This window comes from Pomacea canaliculata, linkage group LG2 (genome assembly GCF_003073045.1).
Source record: "Pomacea canaliculata isolate SZHN2017 linkage group LG2, ASM307304v1, whole genome shotgun sequence".
Lineage (NCBI taxonomy): Eukaryota > Metazoa > Mollusca > Gastropoda > Architaenioglossa > Ampullariidae > Pomacea > Pomacea canaliculata.
Window position 1 is genome coordinate 32,979,712 of NC_037591.1, and position 22,322 is coordinate 33,002,033.

The following is a 22,322-nucleotide window of genomic DNA, read 5'->3' on the forward strand; positions in this document are numbered from 1 at the left end:
GAGAGCCATTTTAAAAGCTATCGCTGTACACAAAATGGCACAGAATCACCCGACTGGCGCGCCTGCAACAAATTTGCTGCAACTCAGGATGCCCACCCAAATGACTCGAAACACTTAAGAGAGAAAGAGTTGTGCACGAAATGCAAACTAAATAAAGCTGTAAAAACAAGGCTGCTGCAGCCCCTGTGCATGATGAATGGTCGCATGTACAAGACGGAGAGCTAAGTGCACTGGTGGGGGAGCCGCTGTCACAAAATCCACGAGGCGTTATGCAACCGATAACGAGCCTGCCCGACGAAAATAAAACAAAACAAACTCACTCCTCCTGGTCCTCTCTAATGCATTTTGTTGCCACTAAAGACCTGACTGCGCTTGGAGAAAATTTGAATGCCGACACACGAGACTCCAAAACCGACGCCATGCCGGGTTACAGCCATTGGTGTGACGAGAATCGGAAGATGGAGAAAAGTGGAGGAGGGAGCGGGTGAGGGGCACGGGGTTAACATCTTTCTATCTCGTGTGACCTGCCAAAGGTGAGAGCTAGCGAGCTGGCTCTGCTGTGAAGGCTGTCACGCCCGACACCGCGGTAAAGACGCGACGGGTGAGCGTCAAGATGGGAGGACAGGACACCAGACGCACAGCGCTCTGGAACCGGACAGGCGGGTGTGTACGTGTTGTGTGGCACAAGGTGGTGTAGTGTCCGTCACCGCCCCTCGCCTGGATCGAACAGCGGCCTCCTTACTGCGACGGCACTGCCCTTAGCTAACAAAGACACGTGTCACTATGGAAGCCTGGCTGGCTGCACGAGGAGCGTCACCAGGCCCACCTCTCACGGCCTTCCAGCGCCTTCAGCATCCTTACATAATGAATACCGCCAGCGCACACCAAGTACTCAAGCCATTTTCAGGCCATTTCATCTGACCCCCCCCAGACCAACCTAAAAAAAAAGGTGGGGTAAGGTGGGGTAGATTGGGGTAGGGTGGGTGGGACTTTTTGATTTCTGCAACTTCGCAGTCTTCCGCCGATAGGTTGATCGGTCGGACTTCCCCAATCAGAGGTAACGAAATGAATACGTCATAGCCAGTTGTTTTGTTTCGTTTGGGTGGTAAAAGGTGGCGCAGCTCCGAAGTCTCAAAAGAAATTCTTGAAGCGCGCTTTGCGCCAGGCTAGAAAAAAAAATTGAGGCAGGGGGAGAAGAGACAGACAACAGTAGGTGCCGCCTATTCGCCGTCCAGTCTTTACAAAGCTTTCCCATCATTCATCTCCATCTTTCCTCCACGCCTTGGCTCCCGCTGCATAACTCTCGTCCTCCCGTTCTTCTGTGCTTGCTACAGGACGGTATGCCCTCCCGCCCCACACCATGCTGCGGGGATGTGGGGAGCAAGAATGGCGTGTGCGCCATAAAGCATCTCCTCTATTCTCGGCATCTCTCGCAGACAGCGGCGACGCAGGATTTCTTAACGGGCTTTTTGACATTCCCGGCCGCCCAGGTGGAGAAACTCTTGCCGTCTGCTACCCTCCACCCACCCCCCAACAGGACAGTTTTAACCAAGTTCAGACAATTAGCAAGAATATGGCACTGCACGATTAGCAAGAACACACGGCATGACCATTACAGTCCCCCACCCGTCTACTTGTGTTGAACAACAAGCGCAAATTCTCCCACCCTGCTACTACTGTCACCATCATCGTTGCCGCCAGCACCAGTTTGCGGAGATCACGTGGCACACGCGCGTTAGCAGTCATCTCAAGAGCGTGCCATTTGGAAGAGGGTCTCACTAGACCGTTAACTGTTTAACGTCGTGCTCTGGGTATCCCCCTCCCCCAAATCCCTTAAGTGCAGAATGAGGTTGGAGCAAACAATGCACGCAGACTATAGTGGTCCTTTCCTGTAACACGGTTTCGCGTGAGTCCTCTTTCATGAAGCACGTTCAGCTATGACACACCATTATTATCAAACACTAGCCCTAGTTACCCTCAATCTATTTGTATCTGAACCCTTTCTCTCAACGAATACACGCCTTTTAAAGTGACCTCCCTATTGTAAGCTGGGAAGAGAAAGCAACCGCCAGCATGTGTAAGATGCACAAGAATGTGAGCTGGCTGTAGCAGGCACGCGTGCAAGAACATCAGCAACATACTGGTCAGGGCAGAAAATAATTGACTGATAACTAATTTATTCTAGTCGACAGCTTTAACTGACAAAAAGACACCTTACAAAACACAATTGTGGACAAAGGTACTCACGGTATTCGGAGGGCTGAGATGATGAGCGAGTATTCTGGCGTTTCAGGCCTCCCTGCCGTCGATGTCGTCGGTGTGGGCGGTTGGAAACGGCCGAAGGGGTCTTCTTCCAGAAGTAATAGTATTCAATCAGCTCGCCCTAGAACACACATAGGTTACAAAAAGACTAACCAGTTGTTCCTTTGACGGTGTCACCAAAATAAAATTAAAAAAAGAGGGCTGTAAGTAAGTACATCAAGATACATACTTCCAGATCTTTCATAATTTCCCACAGAACGTTATGGTTCTTCCAACCTTACCCCGCCAACCCTTACCCTACTCATACAAATTCTGGACGACACAGGTATTTGCACCTATCACCTCCGCTCTAAACACACAGAGGTTGATAAGCAAGCTAGACAGAAAATACCGTGCCTGGCTTTCAGTAGGGTTCTGTAGTCGGAGGTTTGGAACCTACCCGAAGAATGCCCTGACGGGTGTGAGGTTACAGACGCCCTAAGCTGGATGAGTGCGACTACCGGAGGGCAGCGAAATGGACACGTGCGCAGCCACCTACCCCACATCACGAGCCGTGAAGCGGGTGGTCTGTCGATGTGTATTATGACGTGTCTGTAGAAATGCACACACGCGCGCTCACCGACGGACACGAGGTAGCCCACTATAACAAAACATGTCAACAGTGGCTGAGCGGAGGGCAACCATGAAAACCTGACCTGATCGATCACTCATCCGCTGGGTACGCACTACCCCGAAATTTGACCACCAAGTCAACATTAATCCAAGCGAATGACACCAGAACAGTTCTGTCTGTAGGTGGCGGCTACTGCAGGACTATGTCTTGCTTATCATCGAGAAAAAGTGCGACGAGCTCATCGTCACCATTGAACTGATTCACTCTCTAGCGACTGGAGTGTGAAGAACTGCACGCAATGAGCACTTCCTGCTTCCATCTTCACAAGATGTATTTTCACTTTCTCCCAGGAGGACATCTCCTCCTCATACCAGCCTTATTACCTTCCACAACTGTCGTGCACGCCTGCAAATCTCGTCCTCCACACAGGAAATGATCGTTCAGAGCGGCGCACGGACCGCCTTCTAATCCCACAGCTCCACACGTTCACGTGTCCGTAACGGCCTCAATGGAGGATTCTCTCTCTCACACACATATATACACAAAGGTATATATATATTACCACGACTCTAACCAAGCTTCGTCTCACACTGCGCACTATCGTTCTCGGGTTTCCTGACGTTCATCAAGCATGACAGGGTTATCAGTCCAACCCAGACCGCAATCCCCCAACTCCACCACGCCAGATACATCACACGGCTGTTCGGGTTACTGACTTTACAAACCCTGTGTTTCGCGCCCCAAACCTACCCAGCCCCCAGAGAACGTGATAACACTGGACTAAACCACACTGACCTCTGGGTAAGAAACTCTGCCTTCTGGTACACAGTCGTCATCCCCGCGACTCCTCAGCAAACAACACCGGGTATCGTCCAGCACCAGATTCCCCTCCACCAGAAAGTGATGATAAAAGCAACATCTTTCTTTGATGAAGTCGCTTGACTCTGGGCTTTAGCGTGAACTCAATCTCAGTGGATCTATTTACATTTTTTTTAAGAGAAGAGGATGAAGGGGGCGTCCCTCATACAAAATTGTTCACTTGCCTGACCGAACAGCAGCTTTGACAGACCCGTCGATGACTCTCCTTCATTAGCTGCCCCCCTCCTCACTCACGCGCTGCTCCCCAATCAGCCGGCCCACTTCAAAAGCGGAATCTCAGTTACTCTTAGCACCTAGCCTGACATCAACTGACGGGAAGGCGTTTCATGGCGGGCTGCAGATGAAGAGAAGGGGTGGGGTAGGTGCAGGAAATTTGTAGCCATAGCAGCGGCCATGGAAACTGGCTCTCCAAAACAAAAACACATGGCCTCTCGCTAACCTTCTGAAACGCCGTTCTAATAATCAAAACTGTATATTTGTAATCCATCTTTGTAACCTTTCCATCCGCTCTTCTGGTCCACAATTACAGTGTACAGCACCTTCCACACCGACCCGATCTTTGAACATCTGGACCCATCCTGCTCCCAGTCTGTTGTAATATAGTCCACTTCCTGCCAGGCGGCGCCGGGTGCCTATGCGCAGCGGACTGATGCTTCCATTTGTCATGAGACTTCTGTCCCACTCGTCAGGTGCTAGCAGGTGTTAAAGGGCACAGACCTCGAGGTCGGCACTACTGTGTGCAGCCTCAGAAGTCGAGAAGGCCTTCGAGACACATCGGTGGCCAAAAGTTTCGGGTACACAACAAAGCATTTTATCTACGGCTGCTGGCCAATACATGATGCGAGATCATGCTATATATTTTATTGTGTTTACCGACCTGTGCGAGCTGTGGACACACTGGATGACGGGCCCACTTTTCTCTTGCTCGTTGTGGTTACATTCAAACACGCGCCCTCCGTAAAGTGGAGCGATTCAATCCTCTTTACAGCAGTCCTTAGCAAGTCGGAGGTGTGAAAAGGTAGGGCTGCTGGCTGACAGGTGCCAACAGATTGCATCGTTCACAGCAGACAATGCACAGCCAAGTGAGAAAAGTATGCGATCACAACGCTACCTCCACTCTCCTCTTCGGTACCCTGCCGTCAACACCGACATCATTGTCGGTCAACGAGTTCGCAATGTTCGCACTCATCGCCCACCCAACTGCTGTTAGTTTATCTCAAAACAGATTCAACCAAAACGTATACGCAGACACGCGCGCGCACACACATGTAAAGCCCTTCAGGCTCAGGAAGGAAGGTGGTGGGTGGGTTGGAGCTTCACGCCGCATCACAAAAGGCCGGGAGTAGGTGGAGACAGTGACAAGAATGGTTTCTCACGGATGAACACAATGTAACCCCGTATCTTTATTGTCACCAGGAATGTAGGGCGGCACACCACGTGACCCGACGCACACGAGCGGCTGCACAGCGGACACGTGGAGTTGCGGTGATGATGTACAGTGTACTGATGCTGACACACTGCAAATGTCGCCCCACAGACGCCACATCGTCGAGGCAACAAAAGGCCAGTATTTCACCTCCAAAACTCACCCGACCTACTTTTCTTGGCTGAATGATTTGGGGGACGGCCAATTACAAACCCTCCTCCTCTTAACCACTTCAACATGCAGCCCACTTTGCCCAAATACTCCTCTCACCACCATGTTCCTAATCACATCCTGCCCACAATGGACAGGAGGAGTTTCTTTGAAAAAGTTTCCTAAAGAAACGCGTATCTCAGTGTAAGCAAGCTCCTGTCTACATTATCAGCGTCAGTTGTACCGTCGATGTCCCAGTGGCCCCCACGCGTCACGCGCCATTGCATGTGACACGCGGAACCGGCCCGGAAGTGGGTCACAGGATGACAGTTATAACGGTCTTCCGAACATAAAAAAGTGATGTTTCACTGAAAAGACGAGCAAACATCTTCCAAAAATAAACGCAAGCTCGTGACGGTACCCCTGTCACTGGTCATCCCTCTGTAAAAGCTGGAGACATTTCGCTGTCTGCCTGCCATGCAGGGGGGTGCTATGACTACCCATCCCACGTTTGTCACCACAGTCAGTGGTCCGCTCACCCTGTACCCATCGGTTGGCCTGAGCCCGGAGTCCGAAAATCAGCGAATACAACGAGATCCCCACACAATCCCAGCAGCAACCAGTTACCAACAAATGCTCTCTTTCTCCGCCACCCTAGCGCCACACAATACGCGCCCACCCATCAGTTCGCCAGTCTGTTCTGCCGAACACTTCACCGAGCAGGGTAGCTAGCAGAATCAAATGAAAATAAAAAAACGCAAGCACTTGCTGCGCCATAAATAATAGTTATTGGGTTCTCTGGATGTGCCAAAGCAGCACACACAAAACAAGCAAGATGGTGCGGAGACAGGAGGACTCTATGGCAACATCTAATCAACATTTAGCAGCTTACTTACTGCCAGCTTATGTGCGTGGTTTGGTTTGTAGCTTTATTTCACTATAGGCGTCTTCTATGAACTTCACGATTTGTAGCTCCCTTAACAGGACAGGCTCGTCTAATGCTAGTATGTGTTTGGGAGTGGGAAGGGTGTAGAAGGGTCGTTTGTCAAAACTGTAACAAAAAGTATTTCGTACTTATTGCTCTCTCTATAAAGGGAATTGGCAAGCATATCACAGTGATCTGAAAGGCAATGGGCAAAACATCACTCCCAGCATTTGTTTCTCCAACGATTCGTTCATGTACCAAAACAATATTGTGTAATAGCTTAATGTATGTTTATTATTAATACATTTATTCATGTGTTGTGCCCTCTGCCCACTTATTCTGGAATCAATGCCTGATGCTGCAGCTTTTTTTACTAGAGTTTTTTCAAAGCCTGGCAAAGAAGTTCGAGCAGACACAGCAGGCAGTTTTTTGCTTCTTGCGGTGACCTTGTGTCTCACTTTTATACCCTCGATGTAATATTGGGATGTAGCTGATTAACAATGTCATTTTTGTGAAAATCCCAGTACGAACTGTCGGCCACATACTGTTGAGTTCGCTGTCAGCAAGAAGTTCTCTCTTCGTACCTCATACAACATAATCACAATTTTGCTCTCAAGCTTGTAGGCGTTTACCATCTGGAAAGCAGATCATGTTAACGCTTTTTCCCTGGCTTTTTGAGATTTACTGTTGCGGCAATTTACAACACAACAGTGATCTTTTTCACAATTTCTCTTACGCTCAATGTGCGTCGATAAAAGCAGCTGAACTGCCGACCTTCCGCTTTAACCACCGCGTACTGCGCATGCGCTGAGCAATTATCGAAATACCCTCATTATCGCTAGACGAAAAGAGGTGAAAACGACTGCTATGCCTGTTAAACTTCATTCGCGTACCAGAACACAAACGCCAACGTGGCACCCCTCGACTACTTACCGCTCTCGTGTGTGAGTGAAAGACAGAACCAGAATGAAGAAGGGGAAACAGACCAGTGATGCCACCGATCACGTGGCACTGCACTGTTCACTATGTTCCAATGGCTCTGTCGGCTCAGGGGACAATGAGTCATCATCGGCTCAGCGTCGCTACGGTGTCGTCTCCTAAGCTCGTCACAAGCCATGATGCAATTTCCTTCGCTAGCGCTTTCCACAATGGCGGCGAGCGACCACGTCTGACATGTCAGTCTGTCCGCTTGGCTACACAACAACTTCAGTGGAGATCCCCGATAACCTCCATCCCTGGGTAGAGGAGAAGAAGAAAAAAACAATTGAGGTGGGGGTGGGGTGAAGCTAACCCTACACCCGTGTGCAGCAAGTTCTGGATGGCTTGGCGGCGCAACACAAAGGAGCACGTGTCCGCGGCTTGACAGGTGGGACAGGCAGCGCGCGCACACGTGCCTGCGCTCTTGGTGCTTGGTGGGGGCGAGAGGGGGACAGAAGTAGGTGACACGGCGCCTGCTCAACGACGACATGCCCCCACCCACAATGCCTACTGGAGTTTTTTCCACTCCACCCGCCACTGCGCTCGAAACTTTCAAATCTCAGATCACGTAACCATCACGTACCCAGCCTCCTGGCCGGCCAAGCACAGCATCAAAACCACTACAGCTTTATAAACACCTGCCAACACCGAGTTTCATTCGTCCCTCTCACCTACCGCCCAACCTCTAACATTTCAATTTCCCAAGAGTTAAAACTGCGTTGCATAACCTCCGACGTTCTCACCTTTTCTTTCATGCACCACATTTGAAAACTGTACTACTCAGAAAAACAAAATGGGAGAGAAAGTATCCCCCCATCCACCTCTCAGGTGCGCGACTGTCGATCGCACCGACACCAAAGCCTGCGACAAGCTCAGACGCGGTGACACCAGACCCTCCAGCGGTTTGGCGGGTGCGCTCAAGGAGTGTTTGTGTGGTGGGAGGAGGCACCGCACTGTGGCCGGGTGCGAGACACTTCGTCGACAACAAAATCTCCAACCGACCCTCTGCGGCGCGCCAACCGGTACATGCAGCACTTGTCACTCTCCCTATTGATTGCGGTTTAAAACCTTGACGGTGAATCACAACTGGCCGTACAGTGCCCCCTCTCATCATCTTCCAACTGTTACGGCGGCACTTTTACGACGCGGACGTGCCACGCGTGTGTGTGTGGTCAACGCGAGGTGATCGTGCGTGCACAGGTGAAAATGCCTGGTCTGAGTGGAAAAACTGTTGGACAATAAAGTGGAAAAACCATTGGACAATAAAAACGGAGGAAGCTGATATGCCGGAAAAAAAAAAAAAAAACCACAAAGCTGCAGGATGCGGTGTTTGTGGCTGGGGCCATCTATTCCATCAAAGCTCAAACTGGGCCGCACACGCAAGACAGCCGCTGACGAGAGCTGCTGCAGCGAGATGACGCACCGCACCTATGATGCAGCTTCACGTCGGGCACGCTGAAAGGTCACCTGCGATCAGTGGAAGGCATTAGTGCGAGAACCTCGCTGTAGTTATCGACCTTATTATGCCACTTACTTCAACAGTCGAAAGACTTCACACTCCCAGGGCGCATAATAATAAAACACGCTCTCTCTCTCTCTCACACACAAAGCAAAAACCACAGAATGAAATACTGCAAGTAGGTTTCTTACGCCAAACGCTACTACTACAGCAGACGATGAACACGTCAAAATGGCGGCCCTAGCCACACGCACACACACCTTCAACATCAGGTCCTGCTCCTGTGCCCGAGCTGGTGCACACATCTGTCGCTGGGCACGCACGCACGCACGCACACATAAAGATGACAGCAAGGACTCCCAGTCTCTACATATCGACCACACCAAGGGGAGGAAGACGGGACACACCAGGATGCCTAACAAGTCTCGTGCCTAGCTCCCGCCCTGCCAAACGGCTCCCCAGGCAGTTGGACGACGCGTGGCTACGGCTTCCAAGCACCCAGTCCCACTGGCGCCTGCTTCCCGTTGTTGACGAGAGTCGAGGAGGGATTTCGTCTCCGAGAGACGCTTACTGTAGCCACTGGGCAGCAAGGCTCCACATACCAGCCTCCCGAACACGTCCGCACACGCATGTGTACACAAGCCAGCCTCACAACCTGCCCACACGCACACACAATCTACATCCACTACCCGTTTATAACATCATCAACACTGACCACGAGACAAGTAAGAGCTGTGTGTCCAGCCTGGAAAATGGTGAGGATAAGCAGTCGCCCCTAATGAAGTGTTCATATACTCTCGTCTCTACACCTGCTCCCACACTGCCACCAGCACCACCAACTACCGGCCAGCGGACAGGATGGCGGGATGCGGCTCATTGCGTTTCATGCTGATGCTTGGTTGATGGCGATTATTGCTGTGCCTGGAACCAAGGCTGCATCACGTCAAGCGTGTTATGCAGAGACGCAGCACGCGCGGCAGGACAGTTGGGGCCAGCGTCGAGTGCTTGAGAGCACGCTGGGGAAGAGTAGACTTGAGCCCAAGTCGGTCCAGTCCCATCGTCTTGCTCTCCTTCCCGAGTCGGCGTCTTGCGAGAAGCGACTCCATGCCCTGACCGACCACAAAAAGCCTGTGGCGGCGCACCGCATGTCCCAGTGGACGGAAAGGGGCCGGAAATGGGTCCTAGACTTAATTACTGGCAGCTTCACGGGGGCCGATAGCTATTGTAAAACGCTATTTCCTCGCCACTTTCCAGCTTGCAAAGGCTCCAGCCACTACAAAAGAAAAGCGGACAGCAGGCGACAATGTGATGTAGGAGTGGATGTAGGGGAGGGAGGACGATCAGGCAAGTGCAAGACTTCAGCCTGCTCACAGAAAGTGTTGATTGTGTGAATAATGGCAGGCTGATTGTAAACTTTTGTCCTGTCCACGGCTTTCATCACGAACTGATGGGAAGAAACAAACATTCCGCTCTCCCAACCCACACGCCTCTTCAACGACGATGTGTTGTGTTAGTCAAACGGTTGGCACCAGTAAAAGCACGAGTGGGGAGGGGGATGGTGTCTTAGGCCTCAGCTAAGGCAAGCCTTGTAAACAGATGACACATGCAGAGAAAGAACACAGTGCCCGAGACGAGAGCTGAACCTAGACAGCCACCCGTCACTGGGGTGGGTAGTGTGAGTGGTGGGTAGTGAGCAAGTATTTATTACCCCTCAGTGCTGTCGGCTTTGCACTCTTGCTCTTCCTTGCAGATAATCCCGATCATTGCTCCTGTAGGTCGCAGACGTCTCCCCTAAAGACAAGACTCAGTGTAGTCGGAACATGGTGCTCGTCAACAGGGCAAGCATCTGCACTGCGTTTTTTATTATTAAACGTAGCATTTTCTACCGTATGTATGCAGATGACCTGTTTCTCTCTCGACAACTGCTGTGCCAGCAATCTTCAGCGGTCCTTCACTGAGAATTAGAACTGGTTCGTTAGCTGCACATCGTGCTGTTGTTTTCCCTTGGCTTCTGATTACTCCCGTGCCCTCTTCTTCCCTCAAGTGTCCCGGGGTCTGCCCACAGCACGCTGACACCCAAGCTACCCATGTACACTCTCCTACCTGCTCCTACCGTCTACATCTTCAAGTTCATTTTGTCTACACCGACTTTTCTGCAGCCAGCACACAAGGGAAACACGCGTAGCCTCTAGTGGAAGGATGTGTTATGCGATGACTTGAACACAGCCGCCATCTTAACATCGGGGATGCGAGCCAGCAAGTGCACTTCCTCTGTGTGTGTGCGAGATAGAAGGAAGATGCACGCATGTGAAGATGCATGGCCAGACGTGGGTTGCACGTCACACCATTTGCGCACGTCATGCACACGTTAACAGCCAAAGGCGCGAAGCAGCAGCCCCGCAGGCGTGCACGTGCATTCCACGAAGAAGCAAGACTGACGTGCCGCTGCCATGTCCATGCGGCGTCAGCGCCCAAGCAGCCTGGCTGGCAAAGCTTGTTCTCTCTCAACGCTGCACCTACACCATCTCACCACCACCACCATCGCCGCCGCAAAAACGCATGACAAGGACGTCACGACCAGCCCGGCAGTGTACATACAGCGCAGTGCGAGCTCACCGCTGGCGTGCTGTGCTGCAACAACGACCGCCTGTAGTAGCACCGCCACCCTTGCTGCCGCGCTCATCAAAACATTGCAGTACACAGCCTGTGTATGGTTGCAGCACAGGGCCAGTGTATGTGTACAACACACCGCTGTCACTGTCAGTAGCTATTTTCATATATACTCTATCACCTTACGAAAACAAAAAAAAGAAACCGCACGAAATGAATATCTTTCGATCTTATCATCCGCAACATGTACTTGTCTCTCCAGCTCACATCCCACCCCTCTCCTCCTCACACCCACATCCATCACAGACTAGAGAGAGAGGTCAGAACTCGAGAACCTACGTGGCTTTCTACTATCAACCGCATTCCCCGCGGCCAGGGTTGAGGTCACGAGTGCAGAGTGGTTGTCATGACAACCAAACATCCCAGGTCAAACAAGTTCGGCGAGCTGTGGAATGCTAAAGCCGAGAGGTCGGCCTTTTGCCTTTTTGAACAAGCTCGGGGCTCGGTGCTGAGTGAGTGAGTTGACGGTTAGAGGAACACCACGGCCGTGGCTGTAAGAGACGTGCATAACCTCATCCCCCCGCCACACAGACACCAACCCCTCTCCTGCCGACCACCGGCGTGCCTCCCCTCTCCCCCCGGGTGGGAGGGTCCTAACTGACAGGTACTGACCTCTGTAAGCCTTGCGAGCAGTGTCGTGACTTGCACAAGGAATAATACTACAAAAAGAGATGTATTTGCGACAGGAAGTGCCCTGACACCAGGCTAGCAAGGCGCGCAAGTCCCAAAGAAGGCGGCTGGCAGCTTCCTTGGAGCCCGCAGCCCACACGCTTGCTGCTGCCGCGGCACTACGCTCCAGCACCAGACCACGTCACTCGCACGACTCGGTGACCCAGCACAGCAGCCACCCCCCCCCCCAGCATCTCTCCACCCCTCCCCACCTCCAGCCTGACGTCTCCAGGGCCGACAGACAGCCCATCGACCTCCAAAACTCTCTCTGTCCCTTTACCAGACCCTTCTGGACCAACAGGCACGGGGGGTGGTGTGGGGGAGGGGTGGGAGCGGGGTATGGCCACCCTTGTACACTGTGGCGCCTGCTGCTACTACTGACACGCACAGCCAGCCGGGGCCACACGGCGGCTGCTAGTGATGATGTGATGGTGATGCTGGCAACTGCGGCTTGCTTGTGTTAGCCTCCCCCCCCCCACCTTACAACGGAGGGTAGAGAGAGAGAAGGGATGGATGGCCTGACGTGCGCCCTTCGCTAGTTGTTGGCGAGCTTGTAGTGTTGACAGTGGCGCTGACAGGCCAGGACAGGCTAAAAGCGGCCGCCATCCTGCCTGTCTCGTAGCTCCAGTTACGCGCTGGGCTTCTGGCCCGCAGCCTGTCCCTCCTCTCTCTGCACCTCGCCACTACCCCAGCACCTCCTGCACCTCTCACTGCACGGTGGTTTGTCGCGTCAACACCACTCACAGTGCAACCTCATTCGCACGTCGGCATCACCACCACTACCCCCGGTGCACGCAGCCACCTTACGAGACGGTGCATGCACGCGTCACACTGCACACCAGTGACATCACACATCCCACTGTGCAGCGCGCATACAAAAATGACCGCGATGCTACTGCCACACAGTCGACACCCGTATCGTAATCAGGTCACTTGTGTACAAATCTCCATATTCACACAAACACACAGAGAACACTTGTCAATATGTACACCACACACGTAGCACTGACTAAACACACAAACACTAGGGCAGTGCGCGATTCAAGCGTCACCCCAAGACGCGTCTAGACCAGTTACAGGAACGGACTGTAGGAGGGAAGAGAGAGGACTGCTAAGGTGTTGAGTGAAACCTCAGTCCATATTCTTACCTTAGTAAGGTCCTGCAGGTCGAGCACAGCCGTCAACGCTGGTGATATCCACACAACAGCCCTGCAATGAAAGGCTGTCCACGGCACACAAGTACAAGATGCACGCACTCCCTTCACAGCTGCCGAACAAACTGGATGGTGTCGCGCAGGCGGTACATCAAAACCACAGGCTTCCTCCTTTCACAGTATGGCTACTCAACTTCCCTCTCTCACAGGGACAAGCCGCTCGCCTCCCCAGTGGCAACACGTCGAATGGAGGGACTATGAAGGGGGGAGAGTCAAGGGTCACTACAACTAGTGACAGCTCACCCCCGCTCTATTCTCTCTCTCTCGCACACACAGGTCGACGTCTCGGACACTAAAGGTTGCAGCTGCTGTGTGCTACAACATCAGCAGCAAGTCGCTGGTCGTGTTACTCCTGGTGGCGGTGCTGTGCTGGTGCTGGCCACACCACTGCCATATCCACCACTGGCGCCTGTATCGCGACAGCAGGCAGCACACACACACTCTCTCACTCACTCCACACACGGGGGCTCTCACCCACTTGCCTACAACAAGCAGCGCACGCCAGGCCACAGCAGGCCGCTAGAGACTGTAGCTGGCTACTCGGCTGATGTATGCTGCGTGCAGCACAGGCTGGTGTCGGGCTCCCTGGGTCCACAAGGCTCCTGACGCAGCACACACACAACACACACGCACTTGCGCGCGCACACAGACCCCCGTACGGGGCTCGCCAAGTAATGAAAGGGTTTAGCGGCTGTTACACTGGCGAGGCTGGTACACACAAACACACGACTGGCAACACTCGAGGCTTAACACCCACAACAGCACTCGCCCCACAAACGCGATGGCTGCTCGGGGGGCCGTGGGTGTCGTTATCTCTCTCTCCACTGGCTGCAAGGAGCAAGCCGCGACTTGCAAAGTCCTCCCTCTCTCTCCCCCGGCAACTGCAGCGGGCAGCAGACGGTAGCACGGATCGGTGGCGAAGGAAAAAGGCGATGCTTGTTCACTGTTCACACACACACAAACTCCTTTAACCGCCGGTCTTCCAGGTCCTTGACCGCTTCTCTGCAGCAGCCACACCGTTTGGTCAGCCAACAAAAAGCAAGAGTAGTCTCAAGGTGACCCCAACTGCCCCCCTTTCCTCGTGCTTACAACACCAGCCACACACACACAGCAGTCGGCGGCACCACCAGCAGCAGCAGCACAGCCACGGTGTTCTTCAGGCGCCTGGCAGACTACAACAAGCATGGCCGCATGCTTTCAGCCAACATGGCGGCGGGAGCTCGCAACCACTCCGCCACTCTCTCTTCTCTCGTCGCACCATCAAGCTTTTTGTGTCCTGTGTGTGTGTGCGTGGAAACGTGCAAGGCGGGGTAGTCGCTATTGACTTGCCTGCTACAAGAGGTGAACGCGCGGGGTAAAGTGGGGGGAGCGGTGCTTGTCCAAAAGAGGAAGAAGCAGAGAGAGAGAGGAGAGAAGCGGCGAGGCTGGCCGCGCGACACTGTGAAAGGTTCCCATGACGGAGCGGAGCGGGCCCCGACAGTGTAGACAGCGGGCTGACGAGCTTGTAGCCTGTTAGACAAGGCCACCAAACCACCCGACACTACTTCAAGCCCGCGCGCCTACAGCACTACACACGACAGGCAGTGCGAGCAGTGATACCGCCACGACAAGACGCAAGATAAAGTGCGTGTGGAGAGGTTGCAGTGTTTTCTGTAAAACGTCACAGCTGGCTGGCAGGTCCACCTGTAAGATGCACCCAGCTTGTACATAATACTGCACGGCCTCCACTGTGGCTATCCTCTACACCAAGGTACTTACCACAGGGGTAGACCTCTGCCAGCCTTGCAGGCCCCGCAGTGCAAATAAAGGAGCTGCCCTACGAGCTCTGAGTGGCTCCCCATCCCAACAGCACTTAGCGCACACACACACAGTCACACGTACTTCACTATATTTGTACACCCACGTCAAGAAAGAAAATGTTAATTTTCCACCCCCCCCCCCCAATTACACCTGCACACCGATGTCATTAAATAATTTAAAACACACACACACAGCGCAGTTCACGAAGTGCAAGGTTTAGTCACTGTGCCGCAATGTCGGTGCAGCCGTAGGTTTGCTTTGTTTTCTTTTTTCTCCTCAAGTTCGATGTTCCGTGCTAATCACCGGCAGTTTTAACGGCGGCAGGCTGACGCCTTGGCACCCCGATGACGGCGGCTGAGAGGCAGCTAACGGCCGTGTATAAGGTCGCCGACACGTACGCACAGTTATCCGTCAAGATGGCGAGCTTCCACACCTAGGCGAGCCTGGAACAAAAACCTGTCAACATTCGCTGCCTGCCAGGTGTAATTACTAAGCACGCCGGCTCGCCTGTAAGTACAGGCGTCTTCACTTGCTCGCTTTCCGCAGGAGACACGCCTGTAATCTTTTATTAAGTAGCAGATGACTAGGCACGCAGTGTTACCCAGTTACTCTCACAACTAGTGTGAGGGCAAGCGTCCTTTCATTCGCTCCGGGTACGGCCTGCACTGGTCTGCCCTCCATCTTCAATATTACACGACATACACAATGTCGTAGCATGCACGAAAGATGTGTTTCACACAACAACGCATTTACACAAACTAAGCAACTAGACACCCCACACTCTGGCATCAACACTTTAAACACCGAGACTTCAACGCCTCCACCCACCCGTTTCGTCAAACGTCACGTTGCTGCACAAATACCTGGCGCGCCACACACGTCACTGCGCGTGGCGGCGAGTGCAACATCACACGACCTGTGGCAGGGCATGAGGACACATGGCCAACCTCTGTCCCCATGTTCTCCCTCCATCCCACCCTGCCAACCAGGTTTTTAGCGCGCTGAGCAAACGTAGCGGGCAAGTACAAAGAGGTAGAGGGTGGCGTGCTCAATTGGAAAGACGTTGAAAAAGCAGGTGGAGCCCACAGTTAGGGGGAGGGTCACTCCACACACTTAGTCGCCAGCCCTTGACGCTGTCCTCAGACCGCATGCTACCAAAAGAACAGCTTGCCATCGTCAAGGCACTTGCAATTTGTGCATTTTACTGAAGGAAGACAATCTTCTGAAATTGAGAAACCTCTCAAGCGGCAGTTACTTCCCTTGCACCGATGTGCGCCATGGCTGCTGCGCTCCTTAACCTCCCGCCCCTACAACCGTCAGTGCACACACCCGACGTATGTGTGAGTGAGATGGAAAGAGGGGAGTAAAAAAAAAAGCCTTTACTTCGTATTTGACCACTAGGACGCTACCTGCACGATGGCGTCATGTGAACAATCTAGTCGCTCAATGAAACTACTATGAACAAACGGACAGATTTTTAATCTTTCCTTTCCTTTTGCAGTAATGTAGGTATGTATACTTCTATTTGAGTAAAAGCCTGAACAACGGTGTCTGTAGCACTGACTGAAAAAGATGAACAGACCTTTACCCCCTCGCCACCGCCACTTGTGGGTTGATTCTTACCGCCATGTGGTGTATGTCAATTAAGAAAATTCCCGCCACTTAGACCAGACTACGGCCTCCAGCAAGTGGAGGTCAAGAGGTTCGAAGTCGGATTTTTCAAATTGAGCCCTCCTGGGGGAAAATAAAGATGTTTGTGCGGGACTTGTGTATGCATAAATTTATATGTCGGAGGCAAGTGGCACTTATGTATATATAACTTCTGGTTCATTTCAAAAGGATGAGACAGCAGTTACGCCCAGCCATACAGCCATTAACAGGGATTTTTTGTCGTTTTGACAGGTGCGATCACTGTTCACTTTCTTGAGACAAACTTTGGAGTGTTTATACAAAACATGACCCGGGTCTCAGACAGGATATGGGGGGAAGCTTGTGGGGGGGAAGCTCGTGTGTATATAACGCGCGTGGGTAAAAGATACACAAACGAATGCATTCATGCATATACAATACATGTACTTTCGTTCGGCAGTGTATCCCTGAAATGCACACGACTGGAATGCACATCTGCAAAGAGGCACTGTACCTAACCTTTGCCAGCAAATGGAAGCAAGCCTTAGGGTCCCTGTCGGCCGCATGTAGCCGAAGACCTACCTCGCTAACCCTACCTACCCCGCTGGCAAACCAGATCTGCTTGATCAAAGGTCAGGCTTTCAACGGGCGCCTTTGACGATGTGTATACAAGGCGACTTTAGGGCCGGCAAACAACAACGCTTCAAGGAGGTGGCACCATGCCCAAGCCCACTCTTGCGCATTCTGTCCCCGGTTAATTTTCTACAACAACAAGATTCAGATCAGTTCTGACATTAGCTTGTCCTACAGTTTGTATTTCTGGCGCATTCTAAATACACAGCGCAGTGGAAGATGAAACTATGCTTGTTTTCCACCCGTTACTCAATCACCTCAATCTGGACAACAGGAGAAGTCTTCAGGACTCCGGTAGTAGTTACAACTATGTAGCCCAAGATGACTGGCAAATGTTGCCATACAATGGCAGGACATACCCGTAATGGTGTAAACCTTAAAACTGTATACAGTTAGCACACAGCCTGATGAGCACCACTCACCAGCCGCGCGATTCTTTCTGAAATGCTTAATGAAAAAAAAATTCAAAATATTGCTTTTCCTCTGGCATTGTTTAGTTTGTTACTCTCATCTGTGGTCCTACACAGCGGCCTGGAGGAAAGTCCGCCAGGCGTGATCCAGCAAACAAACATCCATTGTTGACTCAAAGTCTTTATTTACGTCCCTTCTGGGCATCTTGGTGCACTGGTGACTACAGATGCGATGCCGCCTGTGAAAAAGCTGTTCCTATGGAAGTTCTTCACCCGATCGTCTGGGCGTACAGCTTACTCGGAAAATGACCTTTTGCTTCTGATCATGTGTAAATATCAAACAGTGCTGAATAGGAACAAGATCATACATAATGTGTTTGAATCTGTGCAAAGCCAACTACACTCACCACTCTATATCCATATACCTCAGATCACCTGCAGTTTACATAGGAAAAAAACACACACACATTAACACACAAAGAAAGATTAAGTAACAAGAATTTTGTTTGCGGCGAACTTCCAAAAACAAAAGTTTTCTAATTATTTCATAATCTCTGTATATATTTTATCCTCTTCAGAGCATGCTGATCAAATACCCTTTTTCTTAAGTGGAGAAGAGGTGTTGTGCGTTGTTATCCTTAAGACAAAAAAAGTGCAGGTCTTATTAAAATTCTGTGAAATTAGTCTACGGGAAATATTATAAACGGGGTTCTCAGTTTCACACGACTGCACCGTCCTCTAAACGGATCAATACACACACACACACGCGCACACACACACCCAGCCCCGCCCCAACTAGACCCCGGGAGCTGCCCCACTCCACCTCCGTGCATCACAGGGGCCGCAAACTGGATTTGTGTAAGGTGAATTATAGAGGGAATATCGAGTTAGCCGGGCGCATATCAAGGAGGCTTGCCCGAATCTACTCAATAATGCCTGCCACACTTGTGCAGATGGGCAACTCCCCAAATTCCATCGCTTGTCCCTTTGCTTCTTGTATTCGATAAATCTGCCGGCTTTTGTGAGGTCAGCTGCAAGGGGCAGTTCAGCCAGTCTGCGCTCGCGCCAGCATGCATCTGCCTGAAGAGCGAATGTGCACGTTGGTAACCGCAGACCCCTTTTGATCATTGTTACTATGTCAAATTGAAAACACGGCTGTGAAAACCAAGGTTCTTTAATCATCTACCTACAGGACTGAGGTTGGGGGATGGAGAGGGAGATAGAACGACAAATGTGAGGAAAAGTAGACAGAACACACACAAAAAGAGAAAGGTACAGCACATGCACACTTCATGTGCAATGAAATTTTTTTTTCAAGCCGGCCTCAGTACACAAACATTGTCAAGTAACATGAAAACAGCTCATATTCCTTCAAATCTCCGACAAGGATGCTGAGGGGAAGGGGTTAAAGGGAAAAGGACATTTTCTCTTCATGCTTATCAGGCTTGTAACATGGCCCGCAGCTGACTGGCTTGTGGATAATGACTGCCAGCCACCCCAATGCTAGGGAGACATACTTCATTACAAGGGCAGGCAACCAACTTGCCGCGCTTCCTGATGCTGTAAAGTGTATCAGGAAATCGTAGCCGTATGTCTCCGCTTATCGCGATACATGCATCGACGATGTCGCCACACTGCACGCTGCCATCGGCATCTCGGTTCTCTCTCTCTCTGTGCTAGAACTGCCTGGAGCAGCAAAATTGCAGGTGACTCAACCGCCCACATGGGAGATAATAGAAGGTAGCTGTCATCTTTAATGATGAAGCAATCTCTGCCTTCCTTGCCGGAAATTCCCTTCACGCCAAGCCATCTAATAAGCATTTAGAATCCTAACGCCTAAAGTCTCCAACCACCTCAATACAGAATACGGTCATGCGTGGCTCATCAACATGCTGGTGGGAATCGACTACTACATGATCCAGTGTTCGTTTCCTTTCTGTGCTGACGATATTCAAGATGTTTTCTCTAACACGTGTTATCACAGTTGGCTTTATCAACTTTCACATAAAATGCACCTACGGTAACACACGGTCTGGCAAGCTCTAGTCGCGGCAAGTAGCCCTGTTGTGGAATGCATGTGTGGCGAGGTAAGTAGTGCACGAAGCTCGATATCTTGTATCTGCGACAGCAGGGGACTCGTCTAAAGGTCAAACCGACATCATCTCAAATGGACCGATGGAAGAGACATGCATGCCTAGATAAAGAACGAGCAAAACTTTGATAACAGCGACTGCCTGGCAGCGCAATAACAATACGTCTGAGAGAGGCATAAAAATCTGAAAAAAAAGCCTATGCTGGAAAACAACCCCGCAGATAATGGGGAGAGGGGGGAAGAAAAACCTAACGACAAATAAAAGTGCCTCAGGGCACTAGAAATGCATTACGACCAAGCATACTGCGTAGGGATTTTTGTAGCACCCTCCACTCTCTTCATCTACGATGAGAAAAATGACTCAGACAGCCCCACGGTAATGACAAGCGACAGGCTGGCAGGCGGGGTCTGAACACCACACGCAAGGACACGTGAACTTGCTAAGCTGAGGTAGACGGGGGGCCACAGCCGCCATGAGAGAGAGGCTCAAACAAAACAAACTTATGTCTCCAGTATCTGGCGTATTACACAGAAGGAGTGTAAGGTAGTGGTGAAGGCGATAAGCCCACCACTACCGTCCGCTGTAAAGACGGAGAAACACAGTCCCGTGGGTTTTATCGCAACTGCTGACGTAGGGCCAGGGCAAGATGATCCACTGCGAAATAGATAAACTGGAGTTGCAGGGTATAGCTCCACACACAGGGAAACGATACCATGTTGTAACAAGACTGTTCTTTACGCCCCTGTCCTTCGATCAACCCCCGTCCGCCTTTGCAGGTAACATGTCCCGACACCTCCCATCCACCCATCCAGTCGCAAGGCAAGAGGTGTTGCCAGGCGTGTGTCAAACAGGTGTTAGGACTACAATCAATGCAGCCGGCCTTATCGCAAGTCTTCACGCCTTTCACCCAGGAGAACTGGGGGTACACCACTCGTGATCTGTACTATCGCACACCCGTCAACGTGGCCAGGCACAAGGGACCCTGATGGTGTACGGATGGAGTAAGCGAGAGAGACAGGACACAACGAGTGGAAGTAGTAATGGCGGCCTACCCCACCTCCATCACTCACGCCAGCTCTCGTTACCAGACGTACAGGCGAGACTAAACACTGACAGCTGTCGAACACTGGAGACAAGAGTGCTTTTTTTTTTCTAACCCTCATCGTCGTCAATCTAAACGACAAATGTGTCTTCCATAACGAGTGCGGAAGAGCGACAGCTGTCGAGGCAGAAAAACTGTGGACAGATACAATGCCAACAAGCGTAGACAAGGGTATACAGAGTAACACTGTCCATGCATTCTCTTGTGACAAGCCACTCGGGCCACCCGCAACAAGCTCTGCCACACATCGCATCAGGCGCAGCAAGCCTGCGAGTGGAGACCGCGACCTCCGACAACCATCAATCCCAACATGCACCATCGACAACAAACGGTTGCACATGCAGCACAGCCTTTTGGTCGCAGCGCATCATGCGGCAGCCTCGCTCAGCAAACCAGCATTACGCGGACGAAAGGAACAACAAGCATCGTCGGCTCCTTTCTCGCCCGAATTATCCTTCTTCCAAGAATAGCACTGGGTTGTCAGCCTGTCAGGAAGACGTACACTGAACACCTTTCACGCATCTTGATACAAAGCTTGCGTTCTCTTAAACAATCTTCACGCACACACGCACACAACCTGCACGGCTCATAAGCCAGCCCTCAGAATGGCTCTCTGCTACATTTACAACGCTTTGAAGTGAAGTCGAATGGGCCAGACGAAAGACAGGCACAAAATAACATCCTGCGGTAAGAGAGACACATTACGTTTTCATCGTTCTTGCCGCCTTGCCTGGCGCACTCCTCATACCCGCTGCCGCAAGCAGGCTTGATCAGGATGGCTGTGGGAGAACAGGCTCACAGCGCCCTCTGTACTTGTACCCTCCTCCAACTGTGGCCTCGGGACAGAAGCAAGAGGGGGGAAGGCTGCAATTGTTCTGGCGTCTTTTTCAATGCCAAACAAGAAATATTATCCCCCTCTCCCACTTTATTTCCTTCCCTACACAACACGGGGAACTGATAAGATCTACCGATATGAAGGCAAAGAATGTGAGCCAGAAACGCAAGGATAGTGAAAGCGCACAAATAGCTGAAAATGTTGTAGTCCCCATTAGTCGACCCTCCTAAAACTCCAGGAGACAACAAGACATAACAATGCTATCAGCACGTACTAGGACGTGGGTGTCCCTAAAGACGATCGACGAAAAGCAAAAGATAAGGGAAGCGAACCGAAAGCCAAAAGGAGCACCCAATGAAAGAGCTGATTTCTATCACCCGTCAGAATTAGGTTTATTTCAGAACCGCAGGATCCGGGTCCATCACGCGGGTGAAAGAAAATTCTGACTCTGCAAGGCTTCTGATCTTCGGCAGCTCCTGTATCAAAAAGTCGCAAGGATTCTTGATGAGCTGCAATGTCGGACGCCGTCTGTCACCATCATCTTCGGCCGTCGAGTCCACTGAACATCCTTATTG

At 51.5% G+C, this 22,322-nt stretch overlaps 1 protein-coding gene across 1 annotated transcript in view; it reads right to left on the minus strand.

The window, feature by feature from the left end:
• LOC112555840 (arginine-glutamic acid dipeptide repeats protein-like) overlaps positions 1-22,322 on the minus strand; it is a 153,785-nt gene that overhangs the window by 23,950 nt on the left and 107,513 nt on the right. Inside the window, 1 exon segment of the mRNA XM_025224376.1 lies at positions 2,248-2,383. Within this exon segment, the coding sequence (XP_025080161.1) occupies positions 2,248-2,383 (136 nt within the window).